General features: G+C 46.5%; 1 protein-coding gene across 7 annotated transcripts in view; it reads left to right on the top strand.

The window, feature by feature from the left end:
- Positions 1–10,339: 10,339 nt before the first annotated feature.
- FBRSL1 (fibrosin like 1) overlaps positions 10,340–16,881 on the top strand; it is a 791,131-nt gene continuing 784,589 nt past the window's right edge. For 5 of the 7 annotated variants that reach the window (XM_081842687.1, XM_081842691.1, XM_081842685.1 and 2 more), the window contains exon 1: positions 10,340–11,320. In XM_081842687.1, coding sequence (XP_081698813.1) covers positions 11,027–11,320 — 294 coding nt within the window. In that variant the 5' untranslated portion in view covers positions 10,340–11,026. The remainder of the gene's footprint in view (positions 11,321–16,881) is intronic. The other 2 variants (XM_081842686.1, XM_081842692.1) reach the window with 1 other exon arrangement.

Below are 16,881 nucleotides of genomic sequence, written 5' to 3'. Positions count from 1 at the left end.
GTGTGAAGCTGTGGGATTTGGGTCAGGTTGATTCTTTTTGCCGTCTGCTTCCGTGGCACCTATCCTAAATGAGGAGCTTGATTTAGGGTCAACAGATAAACTGTGCCCCCAGAATGGAAGGGCAGGGGCATAGGAGGAGAAGAGACTGACCCCTGGGGGACTTCAGCCATTCAAAACTTGAGTTCATCCAGTGAAGCTGAATGATGGAAGATTATGCACAGACAAAAGAAAGGACTTCACGCAGTGCATAGATTAACTATGGAATTTGCCCCCACTGGAGGTAGTGATCGCTACCAACTTGGATGGCTTTAAAAGAGGATTAGACAAATTCATGGAGGACAAGGCGGTGAATGACTACTAACCATGATGACTATGTTCTCCCTCCACTGTGGGATTCAGAAGTGGGGAGTGCCCTCTTGCACTCAGGGGCAGCTTATGGACTTCCCATTGGGGCACCACTGCTGTGAGCAGTGCCAGATTTACATATAAGCTAAACAAGCTATAGCTTAGGGCCCCACTCTCTTGGGGGCCCCCCAAAAAATTAAAGGAAAAAACAGGTGTACATTTCCAAGATATAAGATAAAAAACAAATAAAATAAAAATTTTGTTATTGCCCAATGCCAATGTGTTTGCATTATTAAGTAGTTTGTTATGAAAAAATAATAATTTTAAGTTAGAGCTTAATAATTATTTCACTATTAATATACTACTTCTTAATTGTATTTCACTTTTTTGTTATGTGCAAATGGCTTTAGATACCTATTGGGTCCATAAATTACCATATAGCAAAAAACAGTGACAATTTGTTGTTGACAAAGGACAGCTGGACATATAAAGGGCCCCATGACCTTCAGTAGCTTAGGGCCTCATCAAACCTAAATCTGGACCTGGCTGAGAATAGGATGCCGGACTTGATGGGCCTTTGACCTGATAAACATACCTGTCAGGGATTGGACTCAAAAGGGCGATATGGAGGAGGAATGGTGGAGATCACACACACACATACCCCTTGTCCTGACACCGCAGAAGAGGGATGCAGCATAGATTTACAACAGGGACATCCTAAGGAAAAGCGGGACATTCCAGGATCAAATCAGAAACCAGATTCTGTAAATCTGGGAGTGTCCCTGGAAAACAGGGACTCTTGGAGGGTCTGGACACAGGAGGTTTCTCCTTGTGAAGTTGTGGACGACGTGATGCAACGATATTGTAAATGTATGGTGCAAGTGTGACTTTAGATGTGACACAAGGAAATGGCTCACCGTTAAAAGCTAGGTGAAGTGGCCTCCCCAAATTCTCCACACCATTTATGGGCAGTAACAATGGGAGAGGGCATTTCCTTGAATATGAGAAGTGGGGTGACAATCTTCCAACAGTTTTCATCAGAAATCTTTATTCTGAAGCATTTTGTCTCACATGGGCTACGTACTCACCCTACATTTGAAGCACACTACTTCCTGTAAAGAATCCAGGAAACTGTAGTTTGTTACGGGTGCTGGGAATTATAGCACGGTAAATGACCATGAGAGAGCCACATTCTTGGGCCTGAGGTTTCCAATCCATTTTAACTGGAAGCTTCTGCATGCCAAGACCCCGTAATAATCATTTGAGGCCCTTCTTTGTGTGCTCCTTCCATGAGAGGCCCAGAGGGTGGCAACACGAGAATGGGCCTTTTCTGCAGTGGATCTCCAATTGTGGAATTCTCTCCCAAGGAAGGCTCGCCTGGCAACTTCACTACAAATATTTACATACCAGACAAAAACTTTCCTCTGTAACTAGGCCTGTGGCCGTTAACGAACTATGGTCCTTTAGAAGCGGGTGGGATGTTTTTAATATATTTTAATGTTTTTAATGTATTTCCTCCCTTGGTTTTAATGTATCGCGGAGGGGGGGGGTGTTTATTGTTTTTTCGCCATGGGTTGCCTTCTGCAAGATAAAGTGGCTAACAGATTTAATTCATAATAATGATTTAATTCATAATAGTGATAATAATTAAAAGGCCCCAGACTGCTCCATCAGCCTTCCACTACAACACAAATTAAACAACTCTGTAAATCTGTGATTTATCTCCCTGTATTTCTTGGGCAGGGCATTCTACTACAACACAACAGGAGAGACTCTGATCTCACTGTGATGGAGCCCCTCAAATCAGAGGACGGCAATGCTGCCCCTCAAGATCTGCACATTGTGGGGTGTGCATGCCATTGTCTAAACAGCTGGTACCCTGCTACCATGGAGACACTGCTTAATTTCTGAACAAGGAAGCAAAACCAGGCCATTAGACATACCGGAGGATCTGGAACAGGGGCCAATTCAGTGCCCTCTATCTGGCCCTTGAGGCTCTCCCCCAGGCCACACCCCCTCCTAAACCACACCCCTCAGCAGCTCTGCTTTGCAGCCTCCTCAAATGTCTTTTCCTGGCTGGAATCCATCCTTGACATTGGCTGCATTCACCTGGCAGTTTGTTCCATTTTCACGATGCTAGTCACTCATTTCCACATTGCATTTGAGCTTTCACACAAAGTAAAAGCCACTTCTAGAACTGTAAGTGGAATATGGCACACGTTCCGCTCTCATTTCCGTTTTATTTGCTGACTGATGGGAGCTGGAAGTCCAGCAGCAACCGAGGGCCACAAGTTCCCTGCTCCGCGGCCTGTGCTTGCAAATATGCCTTGCGTTGCTAACACATTAAATGCAACACATTTTAAGTGTGTGTCTAAAAATGGGATGTGTGACATGATCCTCATTGGCAAAGGAGAGGTGGACTGCGTGCCCAGGCTCTTTGCTCTTATTATTTCTCACACCCTCAGGTCTTTGGATGTCAAACAAAATGCACAGCAGCTGGCAATGTGGGAACCAAGGTGAACTGCCAAAATTACTGCAGCAGGAGAGCAGAGCACAGTTTGCAAAGAGAAACAGGCAGGGGAGAGATGCTTCACCCTTCCCTATTGGTTCTCCCCTGCCAACTGTACCCTGGTCACTGCTGATGTCCCTAGACATTATTTGCAAGGGAGAAACAGTACTTAACTCTGGCTTTCTTAGTAGAAATCACTCTGGTGGAGGGTGTAATTTGCAGAGGGGAAAGGTAGCAACAGGAGGTGAGGGTTTCTCAGTTCCTAACTGCATCCACCTCACTGTTTTGCAATTCAGACAACCTGTTTATTCAGCACTCACCCCAGTAATAATGATAATAATTTTATTATTTATACCCTGCCCATCTGACCGGGTTACCCCAGACACACTTCCAGCACATAATAAAACGTCAAACATTAAAAACTTCACGATACAGGGCTGCCATCAGATGTCTTCTAAAGTTGAGTAGTTCTTTATCTCCTTGACATTTGATGGTAGGGCGTTCCAAAGGAAGGGCGTCACTACCGAAAAGGTCCTCTGCTGGGTTCCCTGTAACTTCACTTCTTACAGTGAGGGAACTGCCAGAAGGTCCTCAGAGTAGGACCTCGGTGTTCAGGCTGAATGATGGGTGTAGAGGCGCTCTTTCAGGTATACTGGGCCAAGTCCATTTAGGGCTTTAAAGGTCAGCATTAACACTTTTGACTTGTGCTTAGAAAAGTACTGGGAGCCAGCGTAGATGCTTTAGGGCTGGTGTTATATGGTCTCGGCGGCCACTTCCAGTCACCAGTCTAGCTGCCACATTCTGCAGTAGTTGTAGTTTCTGAGTCACCTTCAAAGGTAGCCCCACGTAGAGCACATTGCTGTAGTCCAAGTTGGAGATAACCAGAGCATGTGCCACTCTGGCAAGACAGTGTGCAGGCAGGTAGGGTCTCAGCCGGCGTACCAGATGGAGCTGGTAGACAGCTGTCCTGGACACAGAATTGACCTGTGCTTCTCAAATGACTCCTAGAATACACACCTGGTCCTTTGGGGACCAGAGAGTCCCCCACACCCAACCCCCCACCCCTGTTCCCCCAAAACAGTACTTCTGTCTTGTCAGGATGTAATCTCAATCCATTAACCGCCATCCATCCTCCAACTGCCTCCGGACACTCACACAAAATTTGCTTGCACAAAATTCACGTGCTGGTTAGAATATGTCTTCATTGAACGTTTGTTATGATTGGTTTGCAGTCCTGACTTACCTGCAGGTTGTTTACGCGTCTTCCTGTTAATCATTTCTTCATTCTACACTTTGTGCAGTGCTGGAGAAATGCATTGGAAAATGAATCTGAAAGAAGTCCCCCTTTTAACGACGACAGCAAAAGTGGATTTGTTGTGACGGAACAACAGAGCAGCTTTAATCCACTTTGAAGGTGGAAACCTAAAGTTCTTGTGTTGCTCTCCTACAAAATACTGAGTCAGGGGGCATCCTTATACAAACTGTGTTATGCTCTGGCAATAATGAATGAAGCTTATTTTATGTCTTAAGTGCATGTAAAGATTCCCTACACTGTGGCTTCAAGGTCTAGTTCCTTCACCCTTTTGATGACCCTTCATAGCCTTTGCAGGTCAAGCATTGCAAACCTCACGGACTTTTCCTTTTTTTAAAAAAAAAAGCCTCCTGAGCCAAAACACTTCAAAGACACAGGCAGAAATGGTGACTGAGGAGGGAAGGGGGAGGAGGAAATCCCATCTCATCTGAGAGTCCAGCCAAGCCCATGAGCAGATAAATGGCCAGTTCCTGCTAGCCTGCAATTACCAAAGGAAGTGGTTAGAGAGTGAGTTGTCTTTCTTGCTTAATTGAGCCCAAAATGATTATAGGATTTGTTGCAGGACAGATGACATTGGAGGGCATGTGTGATTTTTGGCTAAGCTGCACACAAAACGCCGATATGCCCCCTAACAGACTGAGGAGCACAACTTCTGCCTCCACTTTCAAATTAACACACTCAACGACACATGCTTGTTGAGTGGCAAATACGAGCCAGGATGGTGTGTTTCTCTAAGAAGGGCCTAGCGTTCAACACTTCAGAATTCCTAGCTTTATTGAAATAAATAAATAAATAAATCTTGAAGCATAGGGGTGAGGAAACCTTAAGGGGGGAGGGAGGGGGGCAATACAGCCTGTCAAGCCTTTCTATGTAGCCCCTGGGGCTCCCGCCAAACCAGCTCCCCAGGCTACATCCTCTACTAGCTCTGCTTGTAACTGGACAATTTAGTCTGGGGAAAATTATTTCCCAGCAGTCTCACATATGTGGTCAGAAGCAGCACAGAGAAGTGAGATTTCCCCCCAGGCGCTGGTTTGGAAAGCAAAACAGCAGTAATATTCTGAGCTTGCAAGTTTTGGTAATTCCAAGTGTATTTGGCCAGCGTAGCATAATTACTATAGGACCAATCAGCGAGTCAGTTGCTCCCAACTTCAGAAATGTACCTCTGCTGTTTTTGCTTTTTTTGTCTCACCAAATGGAGGGAGGGTGCCTTAAAGCAAACTACTGACCCATAGCACACCAACTGCGGGGGGTGTGTGTGTAACAACACTCTGTCCTACCTTGCAAGTCTGTTTGGATTCCGAGACACCGCAAGACACTCTGAACACCCTGACATGCTGCACAAAGCTAAGTGCTACTATTTTAAAAAATCAATCAATCAAAGAGTGTTACTAATTGGCTAAGGCACCGTTGGCAGAAGTGAAATCTGTAAGGGTTTTTGAAACAAAACAAAACAGGAGCTCTTTTGTGTTTTTGAATAAAAATAATTAGAGCCTTGCATTCAAGTGGAGAGGGGAAAGGGAACCAACAAGAGATATTGACTGCTATCCCTTGGGTATGTTTCTCCAGGTATCATCTTCCCCTGTTCCATTTTTTCCCCTATAGATCTGGTTCTAGACATCCTCACCAACCTTATCTAGATTATAGGAGTTACTACTACAACATAGAAAGTCTCAAACCAAAACAGGGGCTATATGACTGCTCCAGACGACAAACACTGGTGATGGCAGAGCTCTCCAAACATTTCCTGGGGTTAAGATGTACCAAATGCTTACACTCCAAATGAGTTAATGCAAAATAATTACAGCCCTGGGTGTAAATCCAACTGCCTGCATAAATTAGAATTCTAATTCTAATAAACATGTACCAACATGTACCAACCAGGTATGGGGGGGGGGATATTCACCTTTATTTTAGCTACCGTACTTTTGTTATTTGCATGCTGTTTACAAGCAACTTGCCTAACAAGGACTTGAGAACAGCAGCAAAAACCAACCTACGAACCTTGTGTCTTGAGTAAGGAAAGCCATTTTTAGTTCAAACACAACCATTGATCAAGTTCTCAATGAGCAAGACTTTGACCTCTAAATAAACAGAAGCCACACACCTCAACTCAATCCAATTATAAGGAGAAATAGGTACACCTGTTGAGCAGCTTGTCTTTATGCTTCAAGCCCAGCCCTTTTTACCCAGCATTCCTTATGGCTGCTACCCCACCCCCCTTTAAGCTATATAAAGGAAGAAGAAGAGTGCTTACATCTATAGCCAATGATTTGCTCCTTGCTTATTGGTTGGGAAGGGGAAGATTACTATAGGATGCTACCTTATACCAAGTCAGAATGGCGAGGTCCATTTAAATCAGCCTTTTCTATACCAACTAGTAGCAGGGAACAGGATTTCAGGTGCATTCTCTCCCAGTCCTGGCAAGAGATCCCACAGATTGAACCCGAGACCATCTGTATGGAAAGCAGTTTCTAGACAATGGAGCCGCATTCCTTCCTTGGACTGGTAAGTCATTACAACTGTGTAGGACTCTGAAGTTGATCACAATCTAGGGATGGAGTGTTTTTGCAAACTAGCTATCTGCTATGCAGAAAGCTGCTTCTCTTTCATAATAGCCCCAAGCTTACCTTTTTAAGTCCCTGGGGTTTCAGAGGGGTTTATTTCCAAGGAAATGTGTATAGCTCCCATCCACACCAAACATTTAAAGCACTATGATGCCCACTTTTAAGCAGCCATGGCTTCCCCCAAGAATCCTAAAAAGTGTAGTCTAAGAGTGCTGAGAGTTCTTAGGAGGCCCCTATTTTCCTTCACAAGGTGGGTGGCGCTGTGGGTTAAACCACAGAGCCTAGGACTTGCCGATCAGAAGGTCGGCGGTTCGAATCCCCACGACAGGGTGAGCTCCCATTGCTCAGTCCCAGCCTCCTGCCAACCTAGCAGCTCGAAAGCACCTCAAAGTGCAAGTAGATAAATAGGTACCACTCCGGTGGGAAGGTAAATGGCGTTTCCATGCGCTGCTCTGGTTTGCCAGAAGCGGCTTAGTCGTGTCGGCCACATGACCCGGAAGCTGTACACTGGCTCCCTCGACCAATAAAGTGAGATGAGCGCCGCAACCCCAGAGTCGGCCACGACTGGACGTAATGGTCAGGGGTCCGTTTACCTTTACTAGAAGATGGGCTGCAGGACCCAAGGGACAAGGACTCCACTCCACAGAAGGGTCTTACAAAGGAGAAGTTCTGTCTGAATGCATGAAGTCCCCCAAAGCGTAAAGGTGTCCTAAGGATAGAAGTAATCATACAAGGGCCCCAGACCCGTAACTCAAACCGTGAAGACAAGTCTCTTCAGTGGTGCCTGGTGCCCATTAGGACTGATAGAGTAGACAACAGGGAGCCCAACAAATATAGCCAATGACAGGCAGAGCCAACTAGTTGTATCCCCATTCTCCCTGCTGAATTCCATAGGGGCAGCACTATTTTAGACTGGGGTGGAAGCTTTTATGTAAACAAAATGAAACAAAACTACCACTCAGTGAAGGAATGAGCAAATTGCAAGGTAGTGGTTACCTCCCCCTATGAATACTGACCTTAAATGCTCCTGTTCTTCCCCATGGAGTATTATTAATGACTACAGCTGAGCATTAGGTGTGTTTTTTACCCCTCACCTGACTGGAGACATCTCCCTTACAAGAAAAATTGCGGAGTCTCCTATGCCCCCTTCCTTGTTGAGGTGGCTGTCAATGGCATATAAAAAAGATTTGCAGTGTGTCAGGGTTTGTGTAGTATTATCTGTCCTCCCCAAATGCTTGCTTGCTTTTATTGTAGTTTGTTTTCCCCACCCCACTCCCCCATTTAGCTAGCTCCAGTATCCGCAATGGTTAGCTTGACGTCTTCTAAAACAAATGTGCTACTCAGTAGAGTTGGCAAGGCGAGGAGGTTGTTACTTCTCTTCCCCCCCACCCCAACATTTTAAATGTCTCCTTTATTGCAGAGGAGGGTGGGTGTAATCTTGACAACTCTCCCCATGAGGAAGGGAAGGAAAAGGGTAGTATTTCTCTCCCAGTTTCAGACACCTCTGTTATAGCAAAAAAATTGCAATGGGTAGCTTGGTGTGGGTATCATCACCTCCATAGGATTTATTTATTTTTTTGCAAAGAATTTATTCTAAATACCAGTTATCATCAATATTGTAGGCTGGGGGGGGTGTTTTGCTTTTACTCTCTTCTCCCCCTGCTCGCTTTTGTATTTTCTCAAATTGCAGCTAAATAAAAGAGGCAGGATTCTTCTCATTCTGCAATTCTGTAAGATCTACTTGGCTCCTGCAGCAATAAAACTGGTAGCACATTTGCAAAGCTAAGCAGTGTCAGTTATGCTTTCAAATTGGATGGGGAACGAGTTGAGATTCGTGCATTACAGGGGTTTGGACTTGATGACCCCTGCGAACCCTTCCAGCTCTACAATTCTGATTCCACTGACAGTGGTGTCCTCAGGGCAGGACACGGTGGGGCAGAAATCCAAGCTGTTCCCCCCCCCCACAGCAGAGTAAGTAGGAGGGCCTCTCAATGGCCACACACCTATTGAAGCCAGTGAAAAGTCCAGGGTCCGCCTCCCCTGTAAAGACCCTCACAAGTGCAAAAGTCTAAAATGACATAACTGTCCTCTGAGTTCAATGGGATTAAGACTCTCCGGTTAAGTGATGGCGGCCTGGGATCCTTCCAAGATTTGCAAGATGAAGGAAATTATTGCCATGAGGAAGCTAGAGAGATTGCAAAGAGGGTTCAAAGTGTGTGTGCGCGTGTGCAGCTTGACACTTTCCTTAATTCTTTCCCCTCTCCTAACGTGTGTTTTTTTTTGGGGGGGGGGGTTTCAATTTCTAGGAATTGCACGATTTTGCTTGCCTTCCCCTTTTGGATACAGAAACGATTGCAACCAGGGAGGATGCAGAAATGCTAAAGGCAAGAGGGGTGTGTTTTGTGTGTGTGTGCGCGCTTGCCCTCCCCTCTTTTCACCCTCTTTCCCCAACCTGGGGGGGAGACACACACACACACACACACACACCAATTACCATTTCTCTTTTACCTCCCCCCCCCTCCGCCTTTTGACGCGGGTCCTCTTAACCTTTCCTCCCCTCCCCTCCTTGGGGAGTTGGTAAGGTCAGTGAGAGAGCGAGAGCCCGGGAGGTTTGTTGGAGGGGACTTGGATTGGGGGGGGGGGGGCGGGTTGAAGAGAGAGAGAGGGAGTGCGTGCGAGCGTGCGAGTGGGAAGCGAGCGCGCGCGTGAGAGACACACACAGAGAGCGAGCGAGCGAGGAGAGAGAAGCCGCCGGCTCGGGGCCTGCGCCGGGGAATGACGCGCAGCTGGCAGCCCTGCTCATGCGCGGCCGGCCGGGCGGTGCTTAAAGCCTGAGCCTGCTCGGGAGGTGGGGTGGGGTGGGTGGGGGGAGAAGAAGAGGAGGAAAGAAAAAAAAAAAAGAGGAGCGAGAGGGAGAATGAGAATGGGGCGGAATGCGAGCAGGAGAAGCTTGAGGGAGAAGAGCAGCAGCAGCAGCCGGCGGCGCCGCGGCGCAGCAGCCTGAGAGAGAAAGAGAAGCGGGCGCGCGAGCGAGCGAGCGAGGGAAGGAGGAGGCGGCGGCGGCGGAGAGGCAGGCGCAGCTTCTCCGGGTGACAAGGCAGGCAGGCAGGCGGGCAGGGCGGCTGCTGCTGCTGCTGCTGCTGGTGGCGGCGGAGAGAAGAGGAGGAGGAGGAGGAGGAGGAGGAGGAGGAGGGTGGCCGGCTTCGGGAGGCGGGCAGGGCGGAGAGGCTCGCCGGCCGCGGGTGGGAAAGTTGGGGAAGGAGGGGAGCAGCCGGGCCCGGCTGCAGGAGGAGGAGGAGGAGGGGGGCGGCGAGCTGAAGGGGGGCGGCGGCGGCGGCGGCGGCCGGAGGATCAGCAGCAGCAGCAGCAGCAGCCGCCGAAGAGGAGGAGGAGGAGGAGGCGGAGGCTGCGCCAGGGAATTTCTCTTCGCCTTCCTCGCAACAAAGTTGCGGCGCGCGCGTGAGCGCGGGATCCGGAACCCTCTTGTTGCCATTTTTCGTCTCTCGGCAGGATTCGAACCCGGGGCGGGGCGCTGCTTGCCCCGGGGCGGGAGGGAGTTGGGAAAAAAAGAGGGGGGAGGAGAAGGGGGGAGGGTTCGTCGCGGAGGAGCAGCCGCCGCCGCCGCCGCCGCCGCCACTACCACCACCACCACCACCAGCGCTGCTTCTGTTTCTTCACATCGGCTCTGCTGGTGTCCTGGATTTATTATTTTCCTTTTCCCAAGCCTGGATTCGACCTCCTGGATTTGTCTCTTGTGTTTCAGTTTTTTGGGGGGTGATTTTTTTTTTTTATAATTTTTTTTGGGACGGGGTGTGTGTGATTGAGGGGGTAAAGCTTGGCTCTTTCTCTCTCCCACCAGATCCGAACTGGAGATCAATTGCACTGTTTGGCTGCGTGGCTTGCCTCTCTTTAATTTTTAATTTTATTTTTGCAAGGGAGGGGGAAAAGATTTGTCAAGGTCACTTCGTCTGGATTTACATTTTTCTTTTCTTCTGGATCTCTTTTAATTCCACCCACCCACCCCCTTCTTCCTTCTCTGCCCTCCATCGGATCACCCTTTCCTTTCCACAGAGGTCTGCTGGATTACATTTCTCTCTTCTACCCCCCCCCGCCCCACCTCCCGCCCCCTTCCTTTGGATTTTATAAGCCTGAAGGAGAAGAGAAAAGAGAGCGAGCGAGAGAGAGACAGGCTGGATTATATTAGGGTGGTATTTTAGAGAGAAAAGACCCACCACACTTCGATCTGAAATAAATTTTTGAGGTGGTTTTTTGTGTGTTTGTTTTTGCTTCTTTGAAATGGATGGGAAAATCAGACAGAGCAGGAAATCTCGGTCCCAAAGGGACCGCGTGAGGCGAAGGGATCCAAATGGCAGGGACCGCCCGAATCAGAGCCCTTCCTCGGCATCCGAGAGAGAGCACAGCCCGGGCAAGGAGAATACCAGCCAAAATTGCCCAAATCCTAAGAGCCAGGCTTCTGCAGCCCGGAACGCCAGACCTCCGAGGCGGAGGAGGCGAGAATCCAGCTCTCAGGAAGAGGATTTAATTGATGGATTTGCGATCGCCAGCTTCAGCACGATGGAAGCCTTGGAGGTAAGGATCAAAACGGGTTGCTCTCTTTTCATGGGCTTATGCTATAGGGATTTGGGGGTGGGGAGGGGGGGGGAGAGAGCGAGGGAAGAGCTTGGGGTGTATCTGTTGGGTTTGGCTGGATCCAGCCATCCACCCCTCCCCTTTGTGCTTCCTTGTCAATATCAATTAACTTCTGGCACATGAGCGATGAGTATTCAAGCCTGGAGGAATAAAAGGCAAGCGGCGTTGTTGGGTGTGGAAGCCTGTGCCTTGTTTGGGGTGTGCAGATGTGGTCCTAAGGTGCAGAGCCTCTGGCTGCATCCTGGGTGTACTTGTTGGGGCCTTCTCCTGAGTTGATGTGTAGGCCGAGGCATGTGGTCTTGTGCTTTACTTTCCATTTGAGCTGATAAACCAACTTGAGTGTGCTCAGAGCTGGTTTTCAATGTTTGTTTGGAATTCTAATTGGCTGGCGAGTCTGTGGGGAGAAGTACAAAAAGTTATTGGTTTGTTTGGGTGGTCTTCTCCCTTTTGCATGTTGGAGGCAGGGTGTCACCTGGCGTGTTTCGAATTGCTTTAAATGTGTGTGCACTGCTGCCCAAGTAATTTTCTTTTTTGGAAATTGAAATCTCCCATCTTTTTGGTTTGGTGTTGTCATTTCCCCCAGATGTGTCTCTGGAGAATGTAAGAACCAAATGGTTAATGTTTTTGATTTTGTGTGGATGGGGAACAGTGGTGGAAGGGGAGATGTTCTACGAGACAATATAGATTGGTTTCTGATTTCAAAAAAATGTTTTAAAGACTTGCAGATATCAAATAGATTTCTAATCGCTGGTGAACTATATTTTCTTGGTGTTAATCAGTTGGCAAAAAAAGTAATTGCATGTCTGACTTATTGTGAAAAACGTTTGCTGTGCCAGTACTGCTTGTTTTGTCTGAGTGAAGTTAAAGAGAGCAGAGAAAATTTTAATGTGTTCAACGAGACTGTGACAAGCTAGGGGATTTTGGGTGTCTCTTGGTGTTTTTTGTGTGTCCTCATGATGTGATGGGAAAGTCTGAAGCGATAAGAGACTTTCTGGTAAGTGTGTTGTTACCCTGGTAAAGTTAGTCATTTTGTCCACTCTTAATATGCTTTTCTAAAAAATTAAAAGTTGGCTGGTATGTTTACTCACGTTGGGTACCTGACTAATTCACAGGAGTGAAGAGTTGGTTTGGATGTCGGCAGGTTTACTGTTCATAGGTGAATATAACATGTTGGCTCCAAACTTTTTCAGCGATGCACTGTGAATATGTGTGGGAGTCCATGGGTTGCATCTTCCATCAGAGTCTTCTGGCTACTGTCTCTCTGTCTCTCGTTCTCTGGAACACGAGTTTCATTTATTGTAGCAAGTTTTACTTACTTGTGAGGTGTCTCAAAGAAAATGCATATCCTATGGCTTCAGACTCATTTAAGTGTTTCATTTTTTTTGTTTTTAAATCCTTGGCTTTTTTGTTTGTTTGAAATCTGAAATTATTGGAGATTTAATGAATGCAGGAAAAGGCTATACAGTATTGTGAAGTTCATGCATGAGATTATCTGGCAAAAGATTATTCTTTGAAGAAGCAAGTTTCATTGTACATCATGTGGTCAAGACCTGGAGCCAATACTTTTTTTGGAGAGCGATTCAGTTGCCTTTCCTTCTTAGTGGTGGCCCCAGGCCTCATACCTACCTCTGTCACATTTGCTTCCTTTTGCTATACCTGTTTTCTGCTAAAGTCTCTTACTTTTTCCTGGGCATTGACATGAAACTTGTCAGGCGCTGAAGTTCAAAGCCAATGAGCCTTCAGAATTGTCATTGACGAATAGACAAATATGTTACCGCTTCGGGGGATGAAGTATGTCTTGATGGTTGCTTCATTAAAACCTTTATTTTTTCACCATGTTACAGTGATGGTAAATATGCCTTTGCTTGCTCCAGAGGAGAAACATACAAATGCAGAAGGAAGCCATGGAAAATAGCTTCCATCTGTCAATCATGAATAGCTGGAATACTGGTGGCCTTGCTTGTGGGGGTAGGGGACCCAAAACAGGGGGAAAGATTCCCTCTAATGATTCTCTGTGAAGTACAAGGAGAAAAGCCATAAAACAGGCTTCCAGAACTGCTTCGCCATATGGTCATCTGTAGATGCTAGGTAGCTCTTCCAGGTGACTGGATATGGAAGCTGTGGTGGTTGAAAACTGAGAGAGTTGGTTTTTTCTTTCAAAATGGCTAATGCGTGTAGATGAACTAGTACCATTTAGGCCTTTCTAGCAAGACTGTCATAAGGTAGTGACCTAGATAAAACACCCCACTGTAAAGACAAGCAACTTCATGATTCCTTTTTAGCTAGTGTGATGGAGGGGCTTTGGATTGGGGAGGACAAATTTTGGTGTCTGCACATGCCACACCTTGTGTCTTGGGTGTTTAATCTTTGAATCCTTTTAGTCCACACCTGTTCTCTCTGCTGCTTCATCAGCCTTCCTTTAACCTGGAGCAAGAGTGAACATCTTCATTTTGGTTGAAGTCTTATTTCATTTTAGACATTCCTTCCCTGGTGGACTGTACTGAGGGCTACTAATTGGTGTCTCATCTGGACCTGATCTGTTCAGTTTAAAGCAAGGCTGCCACACTTTCAGACTTGTCCTGGGACCAAAGTAATGTATGGGGAGGTTCTGTAGCACCACACAAAGTATGCTAACTATTCATCCTGTGACTTTTGACTAGAGAGTGATGCTCTTGCAATTGGCAAGTAAGAAAAAAAAGTTCCTGCCAACACAGAATCATTTTGCCCAATGACATAATCACTTGGTGGCAGTTTCTCTATGTCAGGGGTCAGCAACCTTCTTCCGCTGTCCCTCAGACCATGTGGTGGGCTGGACTATAGTTTGGGGAAAAAATGAACGAATTCCTATGCCCCACAAATAACCCAGAGATGCATTTTAAATAAAAGGGCACATTCTATTCATGTAAAAACACGCTGATTCCTGGTCCGTCCACAGGCCAGATTGAGAAGGCGATTGGGCCGCATCCGGCCCACGGGCCTTAGGTTGCCTACCCCTGCTCTATGTAGATGCTGCTTCTGTTTAGTGTTTCAACGTTAGGATAGTTATTATTCCCATTTTAAAGATGAAAGCACCGACTCTTACAGAGCAGTTTGCATAAAGATGTCCCGCTGAGTTCAAAGGTCGAAGTTGTGTTAGTGATTCAGCTAATGTTATTGTGTGCTAGCACACCTAGTCTGCTTCACTTGCATGCAGACACACACCTCTGGTGTGGTTATGGGTTCCAACTGGGGCTGGGTGGATGTAGGTTCCAATCTCCCCATGGCCATTTGTTTATGTATTTAACTCACTCACTTCCTGCCATGGAATTCAAGTTGATATATGTCAGGGTTGCCAGATAGGTGCCCTTCCAAGCGCAGTCCAGACCTAGACCTCATTCTGTTCCCTGGAGCCACAGGGTGACCTTGGACCCAGTCACTTTTTTCTCAGCCTACCCTACCTTGCAAGGTTGTGAAGATAAAATGGGGTGTGGCCTTGTGTGGTTCCCTGACATCTTTGGCAGAATAGTGGGATAAAAATGCAAGCAGTATAACCTCTTCGCCTTAAAGTCTGCCTCACAATGTAGGCACCTCCTTTGTGTGTTCTCTCCAAAAGGAGCTGTGGAGGGTGTCAACCCAGTCAGTTGGGCAGGATACAAATAATAAAGTTGTTGTTGTTATTAACACGAGAGTGGGCTTCTTCAGTGGTGGCTCCCCATTTGCAATCTCCATCTCTGTTTAGGGATCAGGCCAGGTTTTCCCCTGGCTCATTGGTTTTTAATTGGGAGGGGATCTTGATATGTCGGCAGCCCTTAATTGTACTCAACCTTTGGGTTGTATGGGCTCTTGTCCCTTTTCGTTTTTTAGTTCTTGTTTGCTGCTTTTTTAAAAAATCTGATTTTAATGCCTTGGTTTCGTTTTTACTGTGCAAGTAGTCTCAGGCACGCTTGAATGCAAAAACGTGACTGATGGATATCATTAAGAATAATAAATAAGCAATATTTGCTAGGTATGATAAGCGTGGACACATTTCCCTGCACCGTGGCAGAGTGGTTCATGGGTTGTGCAGAAACTGGGAAATTTGTGTGGGCAAGTAGCCTGGTGCGGAAGTGACCCTCTTAATCCACATGACAGTGGCTTTGTGAGCACTGTGTGCTTGCAGCTCACCTCTATCAACATTCAAGAGAGCACCTTCACTTGCAGCATCTTGGGTTTTTAATTGGCTCATCAGAATAAATAGGATAAGCAGAATTCGCTTGTTTCCTTTCATGTGTTGAGCGGGGGAAGAGTGTCTGCCGTACTCAAGGTGCTTTCAGAAGCCAAAGTGGCAATCTGTGTTTGTTTAAGATGTGCGTAGGTTTTCTTCGTCTTTTTAAATTCCAGTAACAAAGCAAAGCAAAAATCACCAGGGACACACCAGTGGGTTTTTCCTTACCAAGGAGCGATTGGTGCTTCTGAGTGTGGGAATTGCCAGCCAGGCTTCTGATGTTAACATTAGTAAAGGGGATTACCAAGACCAAAATCTCTTAAGCTAACATATGCCCAATTTACGTCATAGTCCACAATTTTGTTTCTTTAAAAAAGAGAGACTTGGTGGGGCTCATATTGACAATGTAGAGATGTTTTCCTGCTATCCCTCTTAGCAAAAAAAGTTAGCCACGTTTCTCAGCAATAAGCAAGCCTTGTTCCACCTTAGAGACTAGTAAATTTATTGCATTCGCATTATGGGCCTGCGGTCCATTTTATATAGGATGCATGATTTATTTTGGTGTGCAGGTCAAAAGCAAATACGTACGTACACAAAGGTTTAGACTCCAAAGAAAGTTGAGAAATGGACCAATGTGTTTGTGTGTGGGGAGGTCCCCATTCCAATCCTTGGCATCTCCAGCTAAAGTGTCTCCAATCTGCTGGTGATTGAAAAGGCCTCTCACTCCCTGCCTGGGACCCATGGAGAGCTGCTGCTGGCCAGAGTAGACAACACTAGCCTAAGTGGATAAAGACCCTCCTTTGGTATAAGGCAACTTCCTAAACTCTTGATAATGAATACTTGTAGACAGAGCAGAAAAGCTGAAGTCTCCAGCGTTCCTTTTTAAGTGGGTCTTCCCCATGTTCATGAGTTCGTGTCATAATTTTCTTTGGCAGCTGAGCTTGAATGGCTGTGCACATGGCAGTCTTTCGTGCTGTGTTCTAATCTTGTTTCTGTGCACCACTTTTTAAAGTTTACTTCTAAGAACCAGCGATTAGGAAAACAGAGGAGCTGTATGGCTTGGGTTTCCCCTCTGTAAGTTCTAAATTGCTCTGTATGTGTGTGTTGAGATGGATATTTGTGGTGTTGTAAGGATGGAAGGTACGTTCTGTTTTATCTCAAGTACAGTATTGGGAATTTCCCTTGTCTCTGCAAAGTTACCACAGTAACCTTTAATGTTCTTGAAAGTACAGTGTTGTGTGCATTCCTTTTCACACAGCTATTCACCCTCGCAGATTTGAGAAATCCAGAGTCTTATAATTTTCTCAGGCTTCCTTGG

The sequence above is a fragment of the Podarcis erhardii genome (genome assembly GCF_964252035.2).
Source record: "Podarcis erhardii genome assembly, chromosome: 15".
Classification (NCBI taxonomy): domain Eukaryota; kingdom Metazoa; phylum Chordata; class Lepidosauria; order Squamata; family Lacertidae; genus Podarcis; species Podarcis erhardii.
This window is presented reverse-complemented; position numbering and strand designations above follow the sequence as displayed.